The following is a 27434-nucleotide window of genomic DNA, read 5'->3' on the forward strand; positions in this document are numbered from 1 at the left end:
TCTTTGAAAAAACATATTTTTTGCACAATTTTTCTAGCTAGCTACTATTTGTAACTGTGACGTGTGTGTCAGCCTGTCAGTTGTTATTTATACGGGCCTTCAAAATAAATGTCCCACAAGTGGTGGGAGTTAAATCATTACACAAAGGTGAGTATTCATTAGGCTTTTAATTTGAATAACAAATATATATATATATATTTTTTTTACTTTACTATCGCAAATTCTTTACGTGATCTGAGCATGATTCCGCGGGCCGTATTGAATCAGGTCGCTGGCCGCATACGACCCACCCGTGCCAGCCTTTGGCCAGGCCTAATCTGCCTCATTGTTCTGTCTGTGGTAGTGTACAAATAGATGTAGTTAATCTGATGTCCAGCGGGGGCAGTGTTGCTTCAGTCATCTATCCTGTAGCTTAGTTCATGATGACAAACAGGCAGCTGCTCTCCCCTAGAGAACACTGAATATATTCCTCTGCTGTTGAACAATACAATGATGGTCGGAGCTTCTGTTAACTTCTCCATACTACTGCTCCTGTTGCCAGGTAAACCTATCTAGCTTTCAGAATTAAAAAAAATTACCTCAGAAAACATCTACAGAGGACAACATCTGTCTCTTCATATAAGGGACTTTTCAATGGTTTTGGTTTTCTTACTGTTTCTCATAACTTTTTGCTTGATATGTCCAACTTTCCCTCCTTGTATTTCTATCTCCTGTCTCTGATGAAGGAGTTTTGAACAGCAGCAGACTCTCCCAGACGCCTGCAGCAGTAATAGTGAGGCCAAAAGGAAGCAGTAGTCTCAGCTGTAGCGACAACACCTCAAACGTTTTCTACATGTACTGGTACAGACGACCAGCACAGAGCAGAGCCCTCACACTAGTGGGTTACCTGTACTTAGACACAGCCAACCTAGAGACAGACTTTACCGACGATCGCTTCAGTCTCCAAGGAGACTCAGATAGTCGTGGAGACCTGCAGATATCCAATCTTACCACAGAGGACTCTGGGGAGTATTTCTGTGCAACCAGCACAGCACACTGATCTAGATCCTTCTCCTTCCTCTACAAAACCCCCCCCTCTCTCTGGTACACCACACAGTTCATAGTCTTTGACTGGCATACACAGTGAGAACTTACTACACTACAAGGTGTAAATGTTTTTGGATTACCTTGGTTATTAGATGTGTTCTTGTTCTAGGTTTAGGTTAACTTCTATTCACATTATGTTAAGGAACAAAGTAGGGCAGTGTATCTTGTTGTCGTTACAGAAGTTGGGATGATGTCATTTCCTGCCCATTCCCTCTCCTCAGACATGTCAGCGCGTTTGTAAATTTGTCACCTCAGTCATCTCTCCGCCACCACTCTACATTCACAATTCACATTTCAGTCATTTAGCAGACGCTCTTATCCAGAGCGAGTTACCGAGACAACATGATCACAGTTGTCTTCTCCCTCACCGTCTCCATCGTCTTCCACACAGGTACCGATTTATTGGTGATTCTAATCATGTCTTGATGTCTTGAAATGGAGACAGTGAGGGAGACAGTGAGGGAGCCAGTGAGGGAGACAGTGAGGGAGCCAGTAAGGGAGCCAGTGAGGGAGCCAGTGAGGGAGCCAGTGAGGGAGCCAGTGAGGGAGACAGTGAGGGAGCCAGTGAGGGAGCCAGTGAGGGAGACATTGAGGGAGACATTGAGGGAGACAGTGAGGGAGACATTGAGGGAGACATTGAGGGAGACATTGAGGGAGCCAGTGAGGGAGCCAGTGAGGGAGCCAGTGAGGGAGCCAGTGAGGGAGCCAGTGAGGGAGCCAGTGAGGGAGCCAGTGAGGGAGACAGTGAGGGAGCCAGTGAGGGAGACAGTGAGGGAGACATTGAGGGAGACAGTGAGGGAGACAGTGAGGGAGACATTGAGGGAGACAGTGAGGGAGACGATCTCAGTAAATTACACCCTAAATTAAAATCCTAAATTTCTGAAATGTAAATGTGACTTGAAATGGAAAACCTTAGCACAATTTTTTTGGACAATAGTGATTGAATTTTTTTATTTATTTTTTATTCTTGACTGAAATGTGTCGTTTTCTCCACTCTTCTATTAATCTCTCTCCCTTCTCTCTTCTCTCCCTCCTCTCTTCTCTCCCTCCTCTATGTTCCAGGTGTGATACAGACAGTGGAGATCAGCCAGTGGCCCAGTTCCATCTGTAGCCATCCCAACACCTCCATGGACATGCACTGTTCTCAGGACGCAGGCTATGACTACATGTACTGGTACAGGCACCTCCAGGGAGAGGGCCCTAAACTAATGGCCACGCTCGTAGCTGGATCAGCAAGCTATGAGACAGAGTTTAAGTCTGGCTTCAGAGTCTGGAGAACAGAAAACTCAGAGGGAATGAGCTCAGTAAGGCAGTGGTCTCTGACAGTACAGATGGTGCAGAGAAAGGACCAGGCAGTGTATCTGTGTGCTGCTAGTCCACACAGTGAAGCAGGCATGCTCAACTCTGTCACAATATCACATTTTGGGAGGCTGCCAAGGAGGCTCTGTCTGGCAGCTGGCTGATGTTACCTGGCAGGGTTTATATCTCTCTACACCTGACTGATGTTACCTGGCAGGGTTTATATCTCTCTACACCTGACTGATGTTACCTGGCAGGGTTTATATCTCTCTACACCTGACTGATGTTACCTGGCAGGGTTTATATCTCTCTACACCTGACTGATGTTACCTGGCAGGGTTTATATCTCTCTACACCTGACTGATGTTACCTGGCAGGGTTTATATCTCTCTACACCTGACTGATGTTACCTGGCAGGGTTTATATCTCTCTACACCTGACTGATGTTACCTGGCAGGGTTTATATCTCTCTACACCTGACTGATGTTACCTGGCAGGGTTTATATCTCTCTACACCTGACTGATGTTACCTGGCAGGGTTTATATCTCTCTACACCTGACTGATGTTACCTGGCAGGGTTTATATCTCTCTACACCTGACTGATGTTACCTGGCAGGGTTTATATCTCTCTACACCTCACTGATGTTACCTGGCAGGGTTTATATCTCTCTACACCTGACTGATGTTACCTGGCAGGGTTTATATCTCTACACCTGACTGATGTTACCTGGCAGGGTTTATATCTCTCTACACCTGACTGATGTTACCTGGCAGGGTTTATATCTCTACACCTGAGTGATGTTACCTGGCAGGGTTTATATCTCTCTACACCTGACTGATGTTACCTGGCAGGGTTTATATCTCTCTACACCTGACTGATGTTACCTGGCAGGGTTTATATCTCTCTACACCTGACTGATGTTACCTGGCAGGGTTTATATCTCTCTACACCTGACTGATGTTACCTGGCAGGGTGTCTCTCCGATAGAGGGAGGCACAGCCCAGATATTAGAACAGTAATCAAGAGGATGTGATGATGAATAAAACTTTCTCTTTCAGTCACTCTCTCGCGCTCTCTCGCTCTCTCCTCTCTCTCTCTCTTCTCTCACTTACTCTCTTTACACAAGACAGCTTTGGGAGGTAGCTGGCACTGTGTATGTAGAAGGATGTCTCCAACAACACTTGGACTCGGCTTGTTCTTCATCTTATTTCCACGTGAGATTTCCTCAATCTGAATATGACTAAATATTATAGCTAAGTATTGTATTAAAGTTACATGGGACTGTATCGAAATAGCACTCTCTCTTCCCAAGCTTTGGTGAACTCTGAACTCATCATCGTCATCCTCTGTCTGAACTGTCTCTTTCACAGCTCATGTAAAGTGTGCAGAGTTTCATCAGTCTCCTTCCCTGACAGTGAAGGAAAGAGACCGCGTGGAGGTCCACTGTAGCCACAATGACAAAACCTGGTGGTGATGCTGTGGTACCAACAGAAACAGGCCAGTCCTGCTATGACTCTGATAGGTGACGATCCATCATGTGACTGCTGCCACCGACTTCTAAACCCTATTGTTGTTGAGGAGAGGTGCATTTCATCCTACCACATGTATCCTGATGATAAACTTTGATTTGATAGGGTACGGTTACAGCGCCACAGAGCCTAACTACGAGGGTCTGTTCAAGGAGAGGTTTCAGCTGAAGAGAGAGGACACCCTGAAGGGATCTCTGGTCATCTCCAACCTAACATCAGCAGACTCTGCTGTGTATTTCTGCGCAGCCAGTCACACAGTGATGTGGATAGATGTCTGTCTCTCGCTCAAAACCTGACACACACTCACTCACAGGAAATCGAAACGCAGGCACCAACTTTCTACTCTGGTCTTGTATCATGTATTGTAACGGCTGTTGAATGGAGTAGACCAAGGCGCAGTGTGGTTAGTGCTCATCTTTGTAATTTAATGGAAAAAAGAGAACACTTTACAAATAAACAAAAGACAACAGCCAAACAGTTCTGTCAGGTAACAAAATGACTAAACAGAAAACAACCACCCACAAAACCCAAAGGAAAACAGGCTGCCTAATTATGGCTCCCAATCAGCAACAACGATATACAGCTGTCCCTGATTGAGAGCCATACCCGGCCGAAACAAAGAAATACCAAACATAGAAAAAAGGACATAGAATGCCCACCCCAACTCACGCCCTGACCAACCAAAATAGAGACATAAAAGGATCTCTAAGGTCAGGGCGTGACATGTATTGTGGTGTCAGGTAAAGGAAAACAGTTGATCAGGGTCAGTGGGAGCAGTAGTAATGAAAGCCAAAGTGTGTACAGTAGGTCACAATATACAGAATCCAGCACAGACCCAATTTGTTTTCTTGTTAGAAGTAAGAAATGATCTTACTACAGTTAGTTCATTTTTTCTGATTAACTTTAACTTTTATTTTGTATCTCTCCCCTCTCTCTCTCTCTCCAGAGTTTCTATTAAATAACATATTTTCCACACTGTTTGCTCACTGTGTGTCACGATTGTTGTAAGGAGTGGACCAAAACACAGCAGGAAAATGTATACTCATCTTCATTTTTTATTTGAAGAAGGAAAAACAAATAAACACATATACAAAACAAACAACTCCAAACAGTCCCGTCAGGTGCAACAAACACTAAACCAGGAAATAACTACCCACAAATCCCATGGCAAAAACACCCCTAATAAATAGGACCTTCAACTAGAGGCAACGAGGAACAGCTGCCTCCAATTGAAGGTCAACCCAAAAACTATACATAGAAATAGAACAAATAGAACTAACATAGAAATATACTAACATAGAACATAAACCAAAAAAAAATGAAACACTCTAAACAAACACCCCCTGCCACGCCCTGACCAAACTATAATAACAAACAACCCCTTTTACTGGACGTGACACTGGGTACTCCTCTATTTATTTATATTTTCTCTTTCAAGCAGTGCAGATCGTTAAGATGAAATAACGTTATAAAAGCGTTATAATAACGTTATAATAATGTTAGAATAAAGCTGCTGATCCAACTTCTCTCAGACCTTTCTTTTCTTCTTCTCATAGGTCATAGGTCATCATAGGTCCCCGAAGCTTCTTCTGATGGATTCTCTTCTTCTCATAGGTCATAGGTCATCATAGGTCCCCGAAGCTTCTGCTGATGGATTCTCTTCGTAAATAATGCTCACTCTGCTAGCGACCCAGAGAGGCGGTCTAAATAGCGATGAAATGTTGTTTTTCATCGCCATTGCAAACATTGGCTAAGCAGGAAGCAGACATGCCATTCAAAGTAGTAGTGTTTTTTGTTTCAGCAAATCTCAGGCCACGATATGTCAAATAGCAGTAGGCACCAGCGGTGGCGATTTTAGTACGTAAATCTAGGCGGGGCAACAAACAAAAAAAAGTGGGATGCATGCCAGCAAAGCCTCTACACAACACAACACTAAACAATACATTAAAGCTGTCCCAACAGCAGTCCCAACACCTTACCACTGCTACACCTGGTTATCAGCGAAGCCTTGTCTGGCAGCGAAACAGTTAATTCAGCCTCATTTAATGCCTTTAAAAAACACATAGCTGATATGGTTGACTTGCTTAGACAAATGTGGTTTCTACTTACAATTGAGATGTACAAACTATGGCATAAGGGGACGACAAGCAGATAAGAGGCAATCCGTAATTTCGATTAAGACATCAATGAGCGACGACGGACGTAGTCAATATAACTATTTGTTCAGCACTTTTGAAATGTACAGCCACAGAATTCAGAACATGGGCCGTTCTTACAGTGTACTCCCTCTATACCAAGTCAGAACTGTAGGATAATTAAAGGGGGCATATAAACAGACAATGAAGCTCTTACAATATTTGATGATTACATTTCTCTAAAACGGGTTATAGGCTACATGTGCACCACCAAGTCAGAACAGTAGACGAAATTAAGAGGTGAAAATAGACCAAATTATTAGGGTGAGGCACATGGGCTACTAACAGCTTACTACACAACATACACTTAGTATTACTTTCTTAGCTACAGTATTCATATCTCCCTGGTATATTACATCATTTATGCAGCAGCATACAAGACATTTTTGGACTGACCTTGCGATGTGCTCCCTTAAACAGGAAGCTGGCGCGGCGGTCCTTTGTGGGCAAATTTTGTAATCAAACTCTATCATCAAAGTCTGACATTCTCTGGATTTATGGTGGGAACTCTGGGGGGGAAAAAACACAGCCACAGTGAATAACAGGCTAGTGGCTAGACACTCTACTGTCGTCTTGCCGAGGAACTTGAAGTTTCTGACCATCTCCACGGCGACCCCGCTTTGCAGTGCAGTGAGCCACTGATTCTTTCCAAATGACTCATTGTTGTGTAATCTTTATGTCCAACGGCCGATGAGCACTGATACGTTTTTCCATGATTTCTCTTCATTATTTCTCTTTATATGACAAGGACTAAAAAGGATTTGCCAGTAGATTGTCGACTTGATTCATGATGATGACTGCTAGCTAATACTTTGAAAGTAAGATGTTGACATGATCAGTCTAAATCTAAGCTACGGTAGATATAACGTGATTTGACATCATTTTATCTGTGGCCAATGACCTTGAGGCCTTCTTGGAAGGGCACTTGTAATATAACTATGGCAGGACTCAAAAGGCTGACATTTTGAGTTCCTCTCTCCAGTGTCAATGTTGTTTTGCCCATCTTAATCTTTTATTTGTATTTGCCAGTCTGAGATATGGCTTTTTCTTTGCAACTCTGCCTAGAAGGCCAGCATCCCGGAGTCGCCTCGTCACTGTTGATGTTGAGACTGGTGTTTTGGCGGTACTATTTAATGAAGCTGCCAGTTGAGGACTTGTGAGGCATCTGTTTCTCAAACTAGACAATCTGATGTACTTGTCCTCTTGCTCAGTTGTGCACCGGGGCCTCCTACTCCTCTTCCTATTCTAGTTAGAGCCAATTTGACTGTTCTGTGAAGAGAGTAGTACACAGCGTTGTACGAGATCTTCAGTTTCTTGGCAATTTCTTGCATGGAATAGCCTTCATTTCTCAGAACAAGAATAGACTGATGATTTTCAGATGAAAGTTATTTGTTTCTGGCCATTTTGAGCCTGTAATCAAACCCACAAATGCTGATGCTCTAGTCTAAACTAGTCTAAAGAAGGCCAGTTTTATTGCTTCTTTAATCAGAACAACAGTTTTCAGCTGTGCTAACATAATTGCAAAAGGGTTTTCTAATGATCAATTAGCCATTAAAATGATAAACTTGGATTAGCTAACACAACGTGCCATCGGAACACAGGAGTGATGGTTGCTGATAATAGGCCTCTGTACGCCTAAGTAGATATTCCATTATAATTCAGCCATTTCAAACTACAATAGTCATTTACAACATTAACAATGTCTACACTGTATTTCTGATCAATTTGACATTATTTTAATGGACAAAAAAATAAAGGGTTCTTCAGCTGTCCCGGTAAAACCCGTTTTGGTTCCAGATAAAACTCTTTAGGGTTCCATGTTGAACCTTTTTCACAGAGGGTTCTACTTGGAACCAAACAGAGTTCTCCAAAGGATTATCTGATGGGGGTGGGACTCTGCTGTCCTAGCTTCAGGGGGAAGCTGGTTCCACCATTGGGGTGCCAGGACAGAGAAGAGTTTGGACTGGACTGAGCGGGAGCCCTCCTGTGGTGGTAGAGCGGAGTGCTCGGTTTGGGATGTAAGGTTTGAGCATTGCCTGGAGGTAGGGAGGGGCAGTTCCTCTTGCTGCTCCGTAGGTAAGCACCATGGTCTTGTAGTGGATGTGAGCTTCGACTGGAAGCCAGTGGAATGTACGGACGAGTGGAGTGACATGAGAAAACATGATAAGGTTGAAAACCAGGTGGGCTGCAGCGTCCTGGATAAGTTGCGGGGGTTTGATGGCACAAGCGGGAGCCCAGCCAAGTTGCAGTAGTCCAGACGGGAGAGGACAGGTGCCTGAATTAGGACCTGCACCGCTTCCTGTGTGAGATAGGGTTGTACTCTATGCAATTTGTAGAGCATGAACCTGCAGGAGTGAGTCACTGCTTTGATTTTTGCAGAGAACAACAGGGTGTTGTCCAGGGTCACGCCAAGGTTATTTGCACTCTGGGAGAGTGACACTGGGGCATTGTCAACCGTGATGGAGAGGTCTTTGAGCTGGCTGGCCGTCTTGTCGAGGTTGAGCTTGAGGTGGTGGGCTGACTTCCAAGTTGAGATATCTACCAGGCACGCAGAGATGCATGTCGCCACCTGGGTGTCAGGGTTGGGGAGGATAAAAGTAGTTGAGTGTCACCTGCATAGCAATGATAGGAGAGACCATGTGAGGATATGATAGAGCTGAGTGTCTTGGTGTATAGATAGAAGCTGAGAGAGAGAGAGAGAGAGAGAGAGAGAGAGAGAGAGATTTTAAGGAAAAAACTTAGAACACTATCCAACCAAAAGCACAGAGACCCAAATAATGGAGAATTATGCCTTCATTACTGTGAGACTTTAAAACTCTATAAATGTACACTCAGAACCAAAAAAAGCACAGTACAACAGCAAGCAGCTGACACTAATTGAGGAGGCAATAAACACAAACAACTTCTGGCAAAATTGGAAAAAACTAAAACAAATCGAAACAAGGAATTAGCAATACAAAATGGTGACATATGGACAACCCATTTTAAAACACTCTACAACACCGTTCAAATTGACACAAATGCAGAACAACGCAAAATTCATGAGAAGCTGAATGGATTAGAAAAAGCTATAAAGGACAATCAAAATCCATTGGACTCCCGAGGAGCTCTATAAGAAACTTCAGGCCCTCAAATTTAAAAAGCATGCGGACCTGATGGCATCCTAAATGAGATGCTCAAACTCAGTAGTGCAAAATTTTAATTGGTTATATTAAAACTGTTTAATTTGATCCTGAGTATAGGTTATTTCCCTGACATCTGGAATCAAGGACTCATAACTCCAATCTTTAAGAATGGAGACAAATTTGACCCTAACAATTACAGAGGCATTTGTGTGAACAGTAACCTGGGGAAGATTTTCTGTAGTATTATAAATGTAAGAGTTCTAAACTTCCTTAATAAGCACAATGTCTTGAGTAAAAGCCAAATTGGATTTATACCAAAACATCGCACAACTGATCATATTTACACCCTACACACCCTGATAGATAAACCTGTCCACCAAAATAATATCAAAATGGACTGTTCTACAAAGTTATTGAAAGTGGTGTAGGGGGTAAAACATATGACATAATTCAATCAATGTATACTGGCAATACGTGCAGCATTAAAATTGGCAAGAAAAGAACAGAATTCTTTAACTAGGGACGGGGCCTTCGCCAGGGTTGCAATCTGAGCCCTGCACTCTTCAATATTTACATCAACGAATTGGCCACTATTCTAGAAAAATCCTCAGCCCCTGGTGTTAGTCTCCATAATTCAGAGTTTAAATGCCTACTCCTCGCAGATGACCTACGCCTGCAGTCACCCACAGCACATGGCCTACAGCAGAGCCTGGACCTGCTAGAGCAGTACTGCCAGACATAGGCCCTGGCAGAAACTCCAAAAATACTAAAATAATGATTTTCCAGAAAAGATCCAGATCTCAGGGAATTAGACCAAAGTTCTCAAATGGTACAAAATATATATAGTACTGCACACACTACAATTATTTATGTTTAAAATAAGCTCAACTGGACACCTTAATGAGGCAGTGAATGAACTGAGAGAGAAAGCACGCAGGGCATTCTATGCCATTAAAAAACGAATTCAAATCGAAATACCTATTAATATTTGGCTAAAACTAATTGAATGTGTCATTGAACCAATTGCACTTTATGGCAGCAAGGTCTGAGGTCCACTTGCAAAACAAGATTTCATCAAATGGGACAAACACCCCATTGAAACCCTGCATGCAGAGTTATGTAAGATTCTCCTACATGTCTAGAGGAAAACTACAAACAATGCATGCAGGGCAGAATTAGGCCAATATCCACTAATAATAAAAACTCAAAAAAGAGCAATTAAGTTTTGGAAACATCTAAAATACAGTGACCCCCTCTCATATCATTACCAATTCCGCAATGCCAAGAGCTGAACAAAGAAAAGGGTTCCCCTCATCCATCTGGTCCTGGGGCTGAGATCACAAACCTGTTCTACTAACACACTGAAGCCTTAGGACCAGAACATCCAATCAATCAGAATAAACCAAATTACAACACTGTCAAAGCAAAACTACACTGCTTATTGGGAAACACAAGCACAAGCACAAAGCAAAATGCAGTGCTATCTGGCCCTAAATCTACAGTACACCGTGGCTAACTATTTGACCATGGTTACAGATCAAAACCTTAGAAAAACCTTGACAAAGTACAGGCTCAGTGAGCACAGCCTTGCCATTGAGAAGGGTAGACACAGGAAAACCTGGCTCCCTGTAGAGGAAAGGCTGTGCAACCACTGCACAACAGCAGAACCTGAGACGGAGCTGCATTTCCTGACAAAATGTCAAAAATATAAAACAATTAGAGAGTGTCATTTCCCCAAATTTGAAACCCTTATTCAAGGTTTCAAAGACCTCTCTGATGAGGACAGGCTACCCGTCCTGTTGGGGGAGGACGCAGAGAGCTGTGTGTTGGCAGCGCACTACATTGCTGCCTGCCATAAGATGAGGGACAGTGTCTGACAGACCAATCAACCTGCACATGTCCTCTACTGTATGCTTATTGTTATTGTTGAATGTATGGTTATTTTGACCCTTGGTTATTGTTGTTACTGTTGTCCCGCTGACAATTTTGATTCTTATTCTTTTCATATTGTAAATATCCAAAGTAAGCTTTGGCAATATGTACATTGTTACGTCATGCCAATAAAGCAAATTGAATTGAATTGAAAAATGAGAGAGAGAGAGATACTATGTGAAGAGGCATATTTTGTACTCAAACTGATATTATAGCAGCAGGATATGACATCACTTCCTGGTCTATAATATTACTTCCTGGTCCAATGAACAGGTGAGAGGTCTAAGGAAGAAGGAGAGTGAACAGTCTGCCTGTCAGTATGAAGTGCGTGTGACTCTGGCTCTCCTCCTCAGTGCCAGTAAGAATCAACCACCAGGAAGTTGGGAACAGGGCTGTGTATTACTGTGCTTCCTGTACAGCACGATGCCTCAGAACAGAGGCACAGCTAGTGTGGTTGATATCTCTGGGGGGGTAGTTCAGCTAGTGTGGTTGATATCTCTGGGGGGTAGTTCAGCTAGTGTGGTTGATATCTTTGGGGGGGTAGTTCAGCTAGTGTGGTTGATATCTCTGGGGGGGTAGTTCAGCTAGTGTGGTTGATATCTCTGGGGGGGTAGTTCAGCTAGTGTGGTTGATATCTCTGGGGGGGTAGTTCAGCTAGTGTGGTTGATATCTCTGGGGGGGGTAGTTCAGCTAGTGTGGTTGATATCTCTGGGGGGGGTAGTTCAGCTAGTGTGGTTGATATCTTTGGGGGGGTAGTTCAGCTAGTGTGGTTGATATCTCTGGGGGGGTAGTTCAGCTAGTGTGGTTGATATCTCTGGGGGGGTAGTTCAGCTAGTGTGGTTGATATCTCTGGGGGGGGTAGTTCAGCTAGTGTGGTTGATATCTCTGGGGGGCTAGTTCAGCTAGTGTGGTTGATATCTCTGGGGGGGGTAGTTCAGCTAGTGTGGTTGATATCTCTGGGGCGGGGTAGTTCAGCTAGTGTGGTTGATATCTCTGGGGGCGGTAGTTCAGCTAGTGTGGATGATATCTCTGGGGGGTAGTTCAGCTAGTGTGGTTGATATCTCTGGGGGGGGGTAGTTCAGCTAGTGTGGTTGATATCTCTGGGGGGTAGTTCAGCTAGTGTGGTTGATATCTCTGGGGGGGTAGTTCAGCTAGTGTGGTTGATATCTCTGGGGGGGTAGTTCAGCTAGTGTGGTTGATATCTCTGGGGGGGTAGTTCAGCTAGTGTGGTTGATATCTCTGGGGGGGTAGTTCAGCTAGTGTGGTTGATATCTCTGGGGGGTAATTCAGCTAGTGTGGTTGATATCTCTGGGGGGGTAGTTCAGCTAGTGTGGTTGATATCTCTGGGGGGGTAGTTCAGCTAGTGTGGTTGATATCTCTGGGGGGGGTAGTTCAGCTAGTGTGGTTGATATCTCTGGGGGGGTAGTTCAGCTAGTGTGGTTGATATCTCTGGGGGGGTAGTTCAGCTAGTGTGGTTGATATCTCTGGGGGGGTAGTTCAGCTAGTGTGGTTGATATCTCTGGGGGGGTGGTTCAGCTAGTGTGGTTGATATCTCTGGGGGGGGTGGTTCAGCAAGTGTGGTTGATATCTCTGGGGGGGGTAGTTCAGCTAGTGTGGTTGATATCTCTGGGGGGGGTAGTTCAGCTATTGTGGTTGATATCTCTGGGGGGGTAGTTCAGCTAGTGTGGTTGATATCTCTGGGGGGGTAGTTCAGCTAGTGTGGTTGATATCTCTGGGGGGGTAGTTCAGCTAGTGTGGTTGATATCTCTGGGGGGGTAGTTCAGCTAGTGTGGTTGATATCTCTGGGGGGGTAGTTCAGCTAGTGTGGTTGATATCTCTGGGGGGTAGTTCAGCTAGTGTGGTTGATATCTCTGGGGGGGGGTAGTTCAGCTAGTGTGGTTGATATCTCTGGGGGTGGTAGTTCAGCTAGTGTGGTTGATATCTCTGGGGGGGTAGTTCAGCTAGTGTGGTTGATATCTCTGGGGGGTAGTTCAGCTAGTGTGGTTGATATCTCTGGGGGGTAGTTCAGCTAGTGTGGTTGATATCTCTGGGGGGGTAGTTCAGCTAGTGTGGTTGATATCTCTGGGGGGGTAGTTCAGCTAGTGTGGTTGATATCTCTGGGGGGTAGTTCAGCTAGTGTGGTTGATATCTCTGGGGGGGTAGTTCAGCTAGTGTGGTTGATATCTCTGGGGGGGTAGTTCAGCTAGTGTGGTTGATATCTCTGGGGGGTAGTTCAGCTAGTGTGGTTGATATCTCTGGGGGGTAGTTCAGCTAGTGTGGTTGATATCTCTGGGGGGGTAGTTCAGCTAGTGTGGTTGATATCTCTCGGGGGGTAGTTCAGCTAGTCTGGTTGGTATCTCTGGGGGGTAGTTCAGCTAGTGTGGTTGATATCTCTGGGGGGGTAGTTCAGCTAGTGTGGTTGATATCTCTGGGGTGGGTAGTTCAGCTAGTGTGGTTGATATCTCTGGGGGGGTAGTTCAGCTAGTGTGGTTGATATCTCTGGGGGGGGTAGTTCAGCTAGTGTGGATGATATCTCTGGGGGGGTAGTTCAGCTAGTGTGGTTGATATCTCTCGGGGGTAGTTCAGCTAGTCTGGTTGGTATCTCTGGGGGGGTCGTTCAGCTAGTGTGGTTGATATCTCTGGGGGGTAGTTCAGCTAGTGTGGTTGATATCTCTGGGGGGGTAGTTCAGCTAGTGTGGTTGATATCTCTGGGGGGGGTAGTTCAGCTAGTGTGGTTGATATCTCTGGGGGGGGTAGTTCAGCTAGTGTGGTTGATATCTCTGGGGGGTAGTTCAGCTACTGTGGATGATATCTCTGGGGGGGGTAGTTCAGCTAGTGTGGTTGATATCGCTGGGGGGGTGTTCAGCTAGTGTGGTTGATATCTCTGGGGGCGGGGTAGTTCAGCTAGTGTGGTTGATATCTCTGGGGGGGGTAGTTCAGCTAGTGTGGTTGATATCTCTGAGGTGGTAGTTCAGCTAGTGTGGTTGATATCTCTGGGGGGGTAGTTCAGTTAGTGTGGTTGATATCTCTGGGGGGGTAGTTCAGCTAGTGTGGTTGATATCTCTGGGGGGGTAGTTCAGCTAGTGTGGTTGATATCTCTGGGGGGGAGTAGTTCAGCTAGTGTGGTTGATATCTCTGGGGGGGTAGTTCAGCTAGTGTGGTTGATATCTCTGGGGGGGGTAGTTCAGCTAGTGTGGTTGATATCTCTGGGGGGTAGTTCAGCTAGTGTGGTTGATATCTCTGGGGGGGGGTAGTTCAGCTAGTGTGGTTGATATCTCTGGGGGGTAGTTCAGCTAGTGTGGTTGATATCTCTGGGGGGGTAGTTCAGCTAGTGTGGTTGATATCTCTGGGGGGTAGTTCAGCTACTGTGGTTGATATCTCTGGGGGGTAGTTCAGCTAGTGTGGTTGATATCTCTGGGGGGTAATTCAGCTGGTGTGGTTGATATCTCTGGGGGGGTAGTTCAGCTAGTGTGGTTGATATCTCTGGGGGGGTAGTTCAGCTAGTGTGGTTGATATCTCTGGGGGGTAGTTCAGCTAGTCTGGTTGATATCTCTGGGGGGTAGTTCAGCTAGTGTGGTTGATATCTCTGGGGGGGTCGTTCAGCTAGTGTGGTTGATATCTCTGGGGGGGGTAGTTCAGCTAGTGTGGTTGATATCTCTGGGGGGGGTAGTTCAGCTAGTGTGGTTGATATCTCTGGGGGGGTAGTTCAGCTAGTGTGGTTGATATCTCTGGGGGGGTAGTTCAGCTAGTGTGGTTGATATCTCTGGGGGGGTAGTTCAGCTAGTGTGGTTGATATCTCTGGGGGGGTAGTTCAGATAGTGTGGTTTATCTCTGGGGGGGTAGTTCAGCTAGTGTGGTTGATATCTCTGGGCGGGGTAGTTCAGCTAGTGTGGATGATATCTCTGGGGGGAGGGGTAGTTTAGCTAGTGTGGTTGATATCTCTGGGGGGGTAGTTCAGCTTGTGTGGATGATATCTCTGGGGGGTAGTTCAGCTAGTGTGGTTGATATCTCTGGGGGGGGTAGTTCAGCTAGTGTGGTTGATATCTCTGGGAGGGGGTAGTTCAGCTAGTGTGGTTGATATCTCTGGGGGGGTAGTTCAGCTAGTGTGGTTGATATCTCTGGGGGGTAGTTCAGCTAGTGTGGTTGATATCTCTGTGGGGGGGTAGTTCAGCTAGTGTGGATGATATCTCTGGGGGGTAGTTCAGCTAGTGTGGATGATATCTCTGGGGGGTGGGGTAGTTCAGCTAGTGTGGTTGATATCTCTGTGGGGGTAGTTCAGCTAGTGTGGTTGATATCTCTGGGGGGGTAGTTCAGCTAGTGTGGTTGATATCTCTGGGGGGGTAGTTCAGCTAGTGTGGTTGATATCTCTGGGGGGGTAGTTCAGCTAGTGTGGTTGATATCTCTGGGGGGGTAGTTCAGCTAGTGTGGTTGATATCTCTGGGGGGGTAGTTCAGCTAGTGTGGTTGATATCTCTGGGGGGTAGTTCAGCTAGTGTGGTTGATATCTCTGGGGGGGGTAGTTCAACTAGTGTGGTTGATATCTCTGAGGGGGGGGTAGTTCAGCTAGTGTGGTTGATATCTCTGAGGGGGGGTAGTTCAGCTAGTGTGGATGATATCTCTGGGGGGGGTAGTTCAGCTATTGTGGTTTATATATCTGGGGGGGGGGGGTAGTTCAGCTAGTGTGGTTGATATCTCTGGGGGGGGGGGTAGTTCAGCTAGTGTGGTTGGATATCTCTAATTTGATGATATTTTACATTAAACCGTCCTTCAGTTATTGTTTTTGCATCAGATAACTGATCCTATGAGATAGGAGAGTACAGGTACCAACCACCATGCTAGAGTTGATGTCCTCTTACCTGCAGGCCAAGTCAGTGGTCCTACACTTTCAGAGATAGATATAACAAACAGTATATTGGTGTTTCTCTGACTGTCTGACTGTCATCCAGGTGTCCCTGGTATATAGGCCTACCCTTGTATCAAATTAAACTCTTTGATTAAAAAGGGAGATGTTTCTCAGTTATGATCTTACACTGACCTCTGGAGGGTAAATGTCAGATTACACAGAAATCAAACCATGAGTCTATTCTATCCTGGATTCAATTAAACTCCATGATTTGAGATATAAAACAAAAAGAAAACATATTTAAGATTCCCTCTAAATACATATTAATCCCTGATTGATATTGCATCTTTCTGAACAATATAATGATACTGTTACTACCAGCAGATATGATCAAATGGAAGTTACAATCACGTTAGATGGTTCTGCAAGTTTAGGACCTGAGGTTGACAGCCATGCTCTATGACAGACAGTTACTGTCACATGATGCTGCATGGAGGGGGGGGTGGGAGTTGTTGGGTGAAGAGGGGAGGCGTTTTAGAGACTTAGAGAGGCGTCAACTCCATTATAGGACGAAACGGAAACATAACATTACCTGTCCCCTCCTTTCCTCCTGTCTTGTCTTCTGCTTCCTCCCTTCTGCTTTTCTTAGCGCTGCTGACAGAAATAGAAAGAGTCAGTTCTGAACAGGATCCAACTCCAGGAACCCCCATATCAACACACCTGCTGCTACAGACAGATACTGAGAAGGAGAGATGGGTAGAGAGATAGAGAGAGAGACAGGGTGGGGGGGAAGGAGGGAAGAGAAAGAAGAGAGAACGAGAGAGAATTCATGTTTTTGTGTGATGCTTTAACACTGTGGGGACAGGGGGCCACGGTGATATATTCACATAGAGACGCCGTACAAAAACCTCCTCCCATTCACTTCCGTACAAAACAACCTCCCATTCGCTTCCATACAAAAACCTCCTCTCGTTCACTTCCATACAAAAACCTCCTCCCATTCACTTCCATACAGGATAGTGCTGGGGCCAATTCACACACATTGAGGAGACTGTTAAGGAGCCTGGAGAGATGCTTCTGAAGAGATCAATAATACTGAACAGGATTTTCTTCGTACCATCAAGATTTGCCTGCCTGGAAAACACAACTAAGTTATCAAGTTAGATTCATTAGATATTGGAGTTTGTTTGATTCCTGCTTGACGACAAAACGTATTCTAAACCAACTAGGTGATGGTGTTTTAAAGTCCCCATGGATTGTCTGTTCATTTTCCCTAGAGGGTGAATGACAGAGAGATCTGAGGTATTATCTGTTCTCAATTCAAATCAATTCAAGATATTGCCAAAGCAAGTGAGGTAGATAATATACAAAAGTGAAATAAACAATATAAATGAACAAGCTGTGTCTGAATCCTGACCTAGGAAGGCCATCAAAACCCCTGAAATGTCCATCCCTAACTATAACATTTTCCGACAAGATAGAACTGCCAAAGGGGGCGGAGTTGCAATCTACTGCAGAGATAGCCTGCAGAGTTCTGTCTTACTATCCAGGTCTGTACCCAAACAATTCGAGCTTCTACTTTTAAAAATCCACCTTTCCAGAAAAAAGTCTCTCACCGTTGCCGCTTGCTATAGACCACCCTCTGCCACCAGCTGTGCCCTGGACATCATATGTGAATTGATTGCCCTCCATCTATCTTCAGAGCTCGTACTGTTAGGTGACCTAAACTGGGACATGCTTAACACCCCGGCCTGTGCAGCTGTATTCATCGACCTGGCCAAGGCTTTCGACTCTGTCAATAATCACATTCTTATCGACAGACTCAACAGCTTTGGTTTCTCAAATGACTGCCTCGTCTGGTTCACCAACTACTTCTCAGACCGAGTTCAGTGTGTCAAATCGGAGGGCCTGTTGTCCGGACCTTTGGCAGTCTCTATGGGGGTGCCACAGGGTTCAATTGGGCCGACTCTTTTCTCTGTATACATCAATGATGTCGCTCGTGCTGCTGGTGATTCTCTGATCCACCTCTATGCAGACGACACCATTCTGTATACTTCTGGCCCTTCGTTGGACACTGTGTTAACTAACCTCCAGACGAGTTTCAATGCCGTACAACTCTCCTTCCGTGGCCTCCAACTGCTCTTAAATGCAAGTAAAACTAAATGCATGCTCTTCAACCGATCGCTGCCCGCACCCGCCCGCCCGTCCAGGCATCACTACTCTGGACGGTTCTGACTTAGAATATGTGGACAACTACAAATACCTAGGTGTCTGGTTAGACTGTAAACTTTCCTTCCAGACTCACATTAAGCATCTCCAATCCAAAATTAAATTTAGAATCAGCTTCCTACTTCGCAACAAAGCCTCCTTCACTCATGCTGCCAAACATACCCTCGTAAAACTGACTATCCTGCCGATCCTTGACATCGGCGATGTCATTTAGAAAATAGCCTCCAACACTCTACTCAGCAAATTGGATGCAGTCTATCACAGTGCCATCCGTTTGTCACCAAGCCCCATATACTACCCACAACTGCGACCTGTATTTTCTCGTTAGCTGGCCCTCACTTCATATTCGTCGCCAAACCCAATGGCTCCAGGTCGTCTATAAGTCTTTGCTAGTTAAAGCCCCGCCTTATCTCAGCTCACTGGTCACCATAGCAGCACCCACCCACAGCACGCGCTCCAGCAGGTATATCTCACTAGTCACCCCCAAAGCCAATTCCTCCTTTGGCCGCCTTTCCTTCCAGTTCTCTGCTGCCAATGACTTGAACGAATTGCAAAAATCACTGAAGCTGGAGACCCATATCTCCCTCACTAACTTTAAGCACCAGCTGTCAGAGCAGCTCACAGATAAATACACCTGTACATAGCCCATCTGTAAATACTGTTATAAATGTTTTTGCTCCTTTGCACCCCAGTATCTCTACTTGCACATTCATTTCTTCACATCTATCACTCCAGTGTTTAATTGCTAAATTGTAATTATTTCGCCACTATGGACTATTTATTGCCTTACCTCTCTTATCTCACCTCATTTGCACACACTGTATATATACTTTTTTTTCTCTATTGGGTTATTGACTGTATGTTTGTTTATTCCATGTGTAACTCTGTGTTGTTGTTTGTGTCACACTGCTTTGCTTTATCTTGGCCAGGTCGCAGTTGTAAATGAGAACTTGTTCTCAACTGACCTACCTGGTTAAATAAAGGTAATAAAAATAAAACTGTGGTATTTCACCCAGTAGATTTGGGAGTTTATCAAAATCGGGGTTGTTTTCAAATTATTTGTGGATCTGTGTAATCTGAGGGAAATATGTGTCTCTAATATGGTCATACATTTGGCAGGAGGTTAGGAAGTGCAGCTCAGTTTCCACCTCATTTTGTGGGCAGTGTGCACATAGCCTATCTTCTCTTGAGAGCCAGGTCTGCCTACGGCAGCCTTTCTCAACAGCAAGGCTATGGTCACTAAGTCTGTACATAGTCAAAGCTTTCCTTAAGTTTTGGTCAGTCACAGTGGTCAGGTATTCTGCCACTGTGTACTCTCTGTTTAGGGCCAAATAGCATTCTAGTTTGCTCTGTTTTTTTGTTAATTGTTTCCAATGTGTCAAGTAATTATCTTTTTGTTTTCTCATGATTTGGTTGGGTTCTCTCTATCTCTGGGTATCTCTGTTCATTTCCCCTAGAGGGTGAATGACAAAGAGATCTGAGGTACTATCTGTTCTCTGTATCTCTGTTCATTTCCCCTAGAGGGTGAATGACAAAGAGATCTGAGGTACTATCTGTTCTCTGTATCTCTGTTCATTTCCCCTAGAGGGTGAATGACAGAGAGATCTGAGGTATTATCTGTTTTCTGTATCTCTGAGTATCTCAGTTCATTTCCCCTAGAGGGTGAATGACAGAGAGATCTGAGGTATTATTGGAATAGGAGAGTAGCGATGTGACACTGGAAGTGTGCCCTACTTTGGAAATGGAACAAAGCTCACTGTTTTAGGTAAGTTAACTTCTTAAAGATTCATAATGTGTATATACACATGTAGCCCTGAAGCTGTTTCATTGCCAATGAGAGTCTCATAAAGTGTCCATGGTCAAGCTGAACTTAAAGGTTGATGTGAAAACGCTGTGACTTCAAACCAACCAGCCTTCTTTGGCAATGGAACCAAACTCACTGTTTTAGGTAAATACTTTCTACTTTCTTATCGTGAAATTGATGATTTTTGAACTTTCTTTCTTTATAAAAAAAAGTGAACGATAGACTAAAAGCAAGCATTCCTAAAGTATTTCTGATGCCAAATGCATAGAACAAGGCAGTAGTGGCTGGTACATTACTGTTCAGTATGTCTGCACTGTGACAACTATGATCCTGCGTTCTTTGGAGCAGGGACCAAACTGACTGTTCTGGGTAAGAGAATGTTCACCGTGGTAGAAGTAATGGGACTCTATGTGTGGTCTAGTAGCATAGTGATGTGATGAGTTAGTTAGTTGTGGATTCAGTACATTAGATTAGTTCATACTAGTGTTTCGTCCAGTCAATGCTTTTTGATGTTAAGACCGTACACTGTGCCAACTATGAGGCACATTTTGGTTCAGGCACCAAATTAACAGTTCTCGGTAAGTAATCCGTACACTATGTTTACCTTATGTGTCGTTTGAGTTTAGACAACATAATTGTGAGAAGAGAGATTTGATGTCCTAGTAGATTATAGTATGTTCGTCTCATCCATGTGTTCTAAACTGGTCAGAACAGAGTGTTGGTTGGTATTGGGAGAATAGATTTATCGAAGGTCATGATCGGGATGGAAAGTTCTAGAAAAAAGCACAGCTAGAGACTAAATCTATATTAGAGCAGCGTTCCACCGTACTGTGCTAATAGTGCCAGCCAGGCTTACTTCGGTGGAGGAACCAGGTTAACTGTCCTAGGTAAGAAATGACACCTTGCAGTCATCTATGTGGTAATTAACCTTTCTAAGCCATGTGGTTATAAACCATCTAAGCTATGTGGTTATAACGTATGTGGTTGTATGATTTGTAGAGAAATGTACTGTAACAGAATGACTGGGTAGTGTCTTTAAATGTCCTCCTGACGTGGTCACGTTAAAGGGGAGTAAATGGACAGTGCTGGCGGAGTCAGCCAGGCTTACTTCAGTGGAGGAACCAGGTTGAACTGTTCTAGGTTGAGACAAAAACACCAAAACAATCCACAATAATATATTTGGTTTTAATTTAGATTATATCTGTTGCTGAGTTACTGTGAAGAGTATTTGAATGTACTTCTAACAGAGTAAGAAAGGTTGAGAAAGTCCAGAGTCTTAGAGCTAGAGACCTTAGGATGCAGCCTTGTCGCTCTGTGCTCGTACTCGGAAGCATACTTTGGAGCCGGCACCAAACTCACCGTTTTAGGTAAGAAAATATACGACCAAATGTTATGTACTAGCATGGAGAAAACATGTAAAATATTCTGCAATATAAAAACATTTACACTTTAAACTAAGTTTATTTTAATAGTAAATGCATCAGTTATGTTCCCCTAAAATTTTTACACAACAATGTATCAGACCCAGTATTGAGGTATAAAGTGGTCTGGCTCTATGCCCAGAACCAGTCTACATCTCTCATGGTATTGAGGTATAAAGTGGTCTGGTTCTATGCCCAGAACCAGTCTACATCTCTCATGGTATTGAGGTATAAAGTGGTCTGGTTCTATGCCCAGACCCAGTCTACATCTCTCATGGTATTGAGGTATAAAGTGGTCTGGTTCTATGCCCAGAACCAGTCTACATCTCTCATGGTATTGAGGTATAAAGTGGTCTGGTTCTATGCCCAGACCCAGTCTACATCTCTCATGGTATTGAGGTATAAAGTGGTCTGGTTCTATGCCCAGACCCAGTCTACATCTCTCATGGTTCTAGTTATTGTCAGCTCTGTTAGGAGCGGTGAGTTTCAAGACACAGACTTCCTTAACTACAGCAAATACAGTACTACCCCCTTTGTTAAAGACAAACTACTAGAAAATACAGTATTACCTCCTTTGTTAAAGACAAACTACAGGAAATACAGTACTTGCTAGCGAGCATCAGCCTGGTTTTCTGTCTGTGAGTATGTGGTGTGCTCTGGTGTTTATCCTGCCTACTTTGGAGAGGGAACTAAGCTAACAGTTCTGGGTAAGGACGCTGTAAGAATACTGATAAAATACTGTAAAAAAATATATACTGTAATAATCGTATATTATACCTTTCATGTTCTATGGTCTTGACAATGACTTTGGCAGCTGGGTTACAAAGAGGTTCACTCTGAGCTTCTGAATGAAATGCTGTGTTATTATGTGCTTGTCTGGACACAGAATTTGGTGGTTCAGGTTGCCTTGATGTTACTGTCAAGAATGAGAAAGACAGTACCAGATTATATAATGAGAAAGACAGGACCGGTTTATAGAAGGAGAAAGACAGGACCAGTTTATAGAAGGAGAAAGACAGGACTGGTTTATAGGAGAAAGACAGGACTGGTTTATAGAAGGAGAAAGACAGGATCGGTTTATAGAATGAGAAAGACAGGACCAGTTTATAGAAGGAGAAAGACAGGATCTGTTTATAGAATAAGACAGGACCAGATTATAGAAGGAGAAAGACAGGACCAGTTTATAGAAGGAGAAAGACAGGACCGGTTTATAGAATGAGAAAGACAGGACTGGTTTATAGAAGGAGAAAGACAGGACCAGTTTATAGAAGGAGAAAGACAGGACCAGTTTATAGAAGGAGAAAGACAGGACCGGTTTATATAATGAGAAAGACAGGACCGGTTTATATAATGAGAAAGACAGGACCGGTTTATAGAAGGAGAAAGACAGGACCGGTTTATAGAAGGAGAAAGACAGGACCGGTTTATAGAAGGAGAAAGACAGGACTGGTTTATAGAAGGAGAAAGACAGGACCAGTTTATAGAAGGAGAAAGACAGGACCAGGTTATATAATGAGAAAGACAGGACCGGTTTATAGAAGGAGAAAGACAGGACCGGTTTATAGAAGTAGAAAGACAGGACTGGTTTATAGAAGGAGAAAGACAGGACTGGTTTATAGAAGGAGAAAGACAGGACCGGTTTATAGAATGAGAAAGACAGGACCAGTTTATAGAAGGAGAAAGACAGGATCTGTTTATAGAATAAGACAGGACCAGATTATAGAAGGAGAAAGACAGGACCAGTTTATAGAAGGAGAAAGACAGGACCAGTTTATAGAAGGAGAAAGACAGGATCATTTCTGTGTCTCTTTTAAAGCACTCAGGTTCAGAGCCATTGATTGACTGTTAAAGGTTAAAAAATCTTCTATTTCCTCCCTGCAGAGCCAGACATCCCTGTCACTCCACCCAAAGTCAAAGTCCTTCCACCCTCCACTAAGGAGTGTGAAGATAGAAACAAGAAGAAGAAGAAGACGTTGGTGTGTGTGGCCACCGACTTCTACCCCGACCACGTCACTGTGTTCTGGCAGTTAAATGGAGGCGCCAACATCACCGATGGAGTTGGGACCGACAACACGGCCTTGAGGGATGGAAACAGACGTTACAGTATCACCAGCAGACTGAGAGTCCCAGCCAAGAAATGGAACAAGGCCTCTAACAGATTCACCTGCACCGTCCGCTTCTTCAATGGGAACGATGACATCTATGTTGCAGATCACATTAACGGAGAAGAAGGTATGGTCACATTAGGAACTGAAACGCTGTCCTTGTTTATGAGAAGAAACACGTTTCATTGAACTGCAATAGTACGCTTCTGTTTTTTTGTCATTCTCTAGTAAAATAGTAAGTAAACTAGTAAGCTTCTCTACAGCGTTATGTGGAACTAGGATGGACACTGGCCTGCGTCATGTGAAACACTGCTTTGTTTCTTCCAGGTCAAGGTGGCGATGGAGAGATGACGACAGGTAAATGTTCCCATTCTATACCGAACTACTTCTTGTTCATGCCAAAATACATGGAATACATATAACCTATAGTTTACAAAATACTGTTTACAATACTATCTTATTTAGTCATGCCTAATCTGCCGAACAATATTACCAGACACCGTCTTAATCACAGTCATTTCAATGTATTATTGTCCTTGTAGAGGACTATGTGATGAGCACCAAGACTGCCAAGCTGGCCTACAGCATCTTCATCGCTAAGAGTACCTTCTACGGCCTGGTCGTCATGGCTCTGATTTGGAGGCTTCAGGTGAGTTCACTGCAACTATGATGAGGGACATCACACAGCCATGTCTCTCTCTTCTTCGATCTATGTCTTGTGCCAGCTAGCCTGGTCCCAGGTCTGTTTGTGTGCTGTCTTGCCAACTCTTATTGTCAGCATGACGATGACATAATGTAGGAGTTGGCAAGAAAGCACAAACAGATCTGGGACCAGGCTAGCTTTGTGCTAATAAAGGTTCAAAAATGGCACCATACTGTCTTTATCCTGTATCTCTGTGTTTCCCATACAGACACCATACTGTCTTTAACCTGTATCTCTGTGTTCCCCATACAGACACCATACTGTCTTTATCCTGTATCTCTGTGTTTCCCATACAGACACCATACTGTCTTTATCCTGTATCTCTGTGTTTCCCCATACAGACACCATACTGTCTTTATCCTGTATCTCTGTGTTTCCCTTACAGACACCATACTGTCTTTATCCTGTATCTCTGTGTTTCCCCATACAGACACCATACTGTCTTTATCCTGTATCTCTGTGTTTCCCATACAGACACCATACTGTCTTTATCCTGTATCTCTGTGTTTCCCCATACAGACACCATACTGTCTTTATCCTGTATCTCTGTGTTTCCCATACAGACACCATACTGTCTTTATCCTGTATCTCTGTGTTTCCCATACAGACACCATACTGTCTTTATCCTGTATCTCTGTGTTACCCATACAGACACCATACTGTCTTTATCCTGTATCTCTGTGTTTCCCATACAGACACCATACTGTCTTTATCCTGTATCTCTGTGTTTCCCATACAGACACCATACTGTCTTTATCCTGTATCTCTGTGTTTCCCATACAGACACCATACTGTCTTTATCCTGTATCTCTGTGTTTCCCCATACAGACACCATACTGTCTTTATCCTGTATCTCTGTGTTTCCCCATACAGACACCATACTGTCTTTATCCTGTATCTCTGTGTTTCCCATACAGACACCATACTGTCTTTATCCTGTATCTCTGTGTTTCCCATACAGACACCATACTGTCTTTATCCTGTATCTCTGTGTTCCCCATACAGACACCATACTGTCTTTATCCTGTATCTCTGTGTTTCCCATACAGACACCATACTGTCTTTAACCTGTATCTCTGTGTTTCCCCATACAGACACCATACTGTCTTTATCCTGTATCTCTGTGTTTCCCCATACAGACACCATACTGTCTTTATCCTGTATCTCTGTGTTTCCCATACAGACACCATACTGTCTTTATCCTGTATCTCTGTGTTTCAAATACAGACACCATACTGTCTTTATCCTGTATCTCTGTGTTTCCCATACAGACACCATACTGTCTTTATCCTGTATCTCTGTGTTTCCCATACAGACACCATACTGTCTTTATCCTTTATCTCTGTGTTTCCCCATACAGACACCATACTGTCTTTATCCTGTATCTCTGTGTTTCCCATACAGACACCATACTGTCTTTATCCTGTATCTCTGTGTTTCCCATACAGACACCATACTGTCTTTATCCTGTATCTCTGTGTTTCCCCTACAGCGCTCCTCAGATAAACAGATGTAATTGATCCCTGACCGAGACCCGGCCACCCGTGGAAGCTGAGCTCGGTGGACTGGAGGGCTTCATGTGTGGCATAAGGCTCTGGTGAAAAGTAGTGCACTATAAAGTAGTGCACTATAAAGGGAATAGGGTGCCATTTGGGACAGAGAACATACCCATGTCTATCATGTGATTACAATGTACAGTGTGCTGTCTATTAACTGTCACTTACTATACAATGTGAGGATGTATTTTATCATCCCCAATAAACAGAATCATTATTAATGTATTCACTGAGTGTACAAAACATTAAGAACACCTTCCTCATATTGAGTTGCCCTCAGAATAGTCTCAATTCGTCGGGACATGGACTCTACAAGGTGTCGAAAGCGTTCCACAGGGATGCTGGTCCATGTTGACTCCAATGCTTCCCACAGTTGTGTCAAGTTGGCTGGATGTCCTTTGGGTGGTGGACCATTCTTGATACACACTGGGAAACTGTTGATCGTGAAAAACCCAGCAGCGTTGCAGTTCTTGACACAACCAGTGTGCCTGGCACCTACTTCCATACCCCGTTCAAAGGCACTTAAATATTTTGTCTTGCCCATTCACCCTCTAAATGGCAGACACACACAATCCATGTCTCAATTGTCTCAAGATTTAAAAATCCTTCTTTAACCCGTCTCCTCCCCTTCATCTACACTGATTGAAGTGGATTTATTAACAAGTGGGATCGTAGCTTTCACCTGAATTCACCTGGCCAATTTATGTCATGGAAAGAGCAGGTGTTCCTAATGTTTTGTCCACTCAGTGTTTATGAGTTAATTCAGGAAGTGTGACAATTATTATTATAATTTTTTTCTCCATTAACTTACAAAACCAACGTTTATGTTAATTTTTGTATTATTTTTTGTTGCAGGAATTACATCATAGTGTGTACAGTATAAATACATGTTGCTTCCAATTTCAATGTTTTCCTTTATGAATAACGCATCCAATAATGTGCATATAGCATCGTCCGGGTTTGGCCCCGAAAGGCCGGCATTGTAAATAAGAATTTGTTTTTAATTGACTTGCCTCGTTAAATTAAGGTTAAATAAACAACATATATAATTAGTCTCCTCAAGTGTCATTTTATCAGTCTGAGTTGTCAGGTAACACTTTCCTTTAGCACTTTGTGACATCTGCTATAGTTTAAAAAAATGGCTTTCTAAAATACATTGGCTTGATTTTCATCATCAGTTGTTACTATATACTCACCTGTTACTCAATAAAAAAAAGTTGGAAATGTGAATATTTGACTGAAACTTATTTCCACCTAAGAGAAGTTAGTAATGTTGAAACCGTGAATGATTCATTATGACTGACTTCCATCAAAGAGCTCATTTCAGAAATCAATACACAGTCATTATCAAGCTCTTTAATACATATACTGGCATGTAATCCTGTTTACAGTCCCCCCCCCAGCATGTGGGTGATTACTGAACATGATACACTGTTTGTGAGATTACCCAGATACAGGAAATAACTTCACCTGAAATAAGGTCAAGACATGGTAGATAGATTCTGTGCTCTTCGGAGAAGAAACTCTCTACAATTTTGATTTCGACTGTAACTTGTTTCTTTCCATCGAGGGAGTATATTGTGATGTTTATGTCTGTATCACGTCC

General features: G+C 43.7%; 1 pseudogene and 1 gene segment (V, D, J or C); both read left to right on the forward strand.

Moving 5' to 3' along the window:
- Window positions 1–252: 252 nt before the first annotated feature.
- On the forward strand, window positions 253–2691 carry LOC106585227 (probable non-functional immunoglobulin kappa variable 3-7). The segment is given in 2 exon segments: window positions 253–541; window positions 2149–2691. Coding segments are annotated over 2 exon segments (453 nt in total).
- A 408-nt stretch (window positions 2692–3099) lies between these two features.
- Window positions 3100–27058, forward strand: LOC106599665 (M1-specific T cell receptor beta chain-like; annotated as a pseudogene).
- The last annotated feature ends 376 nt before the right edge of the window (window positions 27059–27434 follow it).

The sequence above is a fragment of the Salmo salar genome, chromosome ssa01 (genome assembly GCF_905237065.1).
Source record: "Salmo salar chromosome ssa01, Ssal_v3.1, whole genome shotgun sequence".
Classification (NCBI taxonomy): domain Eukaryota; kingdom Metazoa; phylum Chordata; class Actinopteri; order Salmoniformes; family Salmonidae; genus Salmo; species Salmo salar.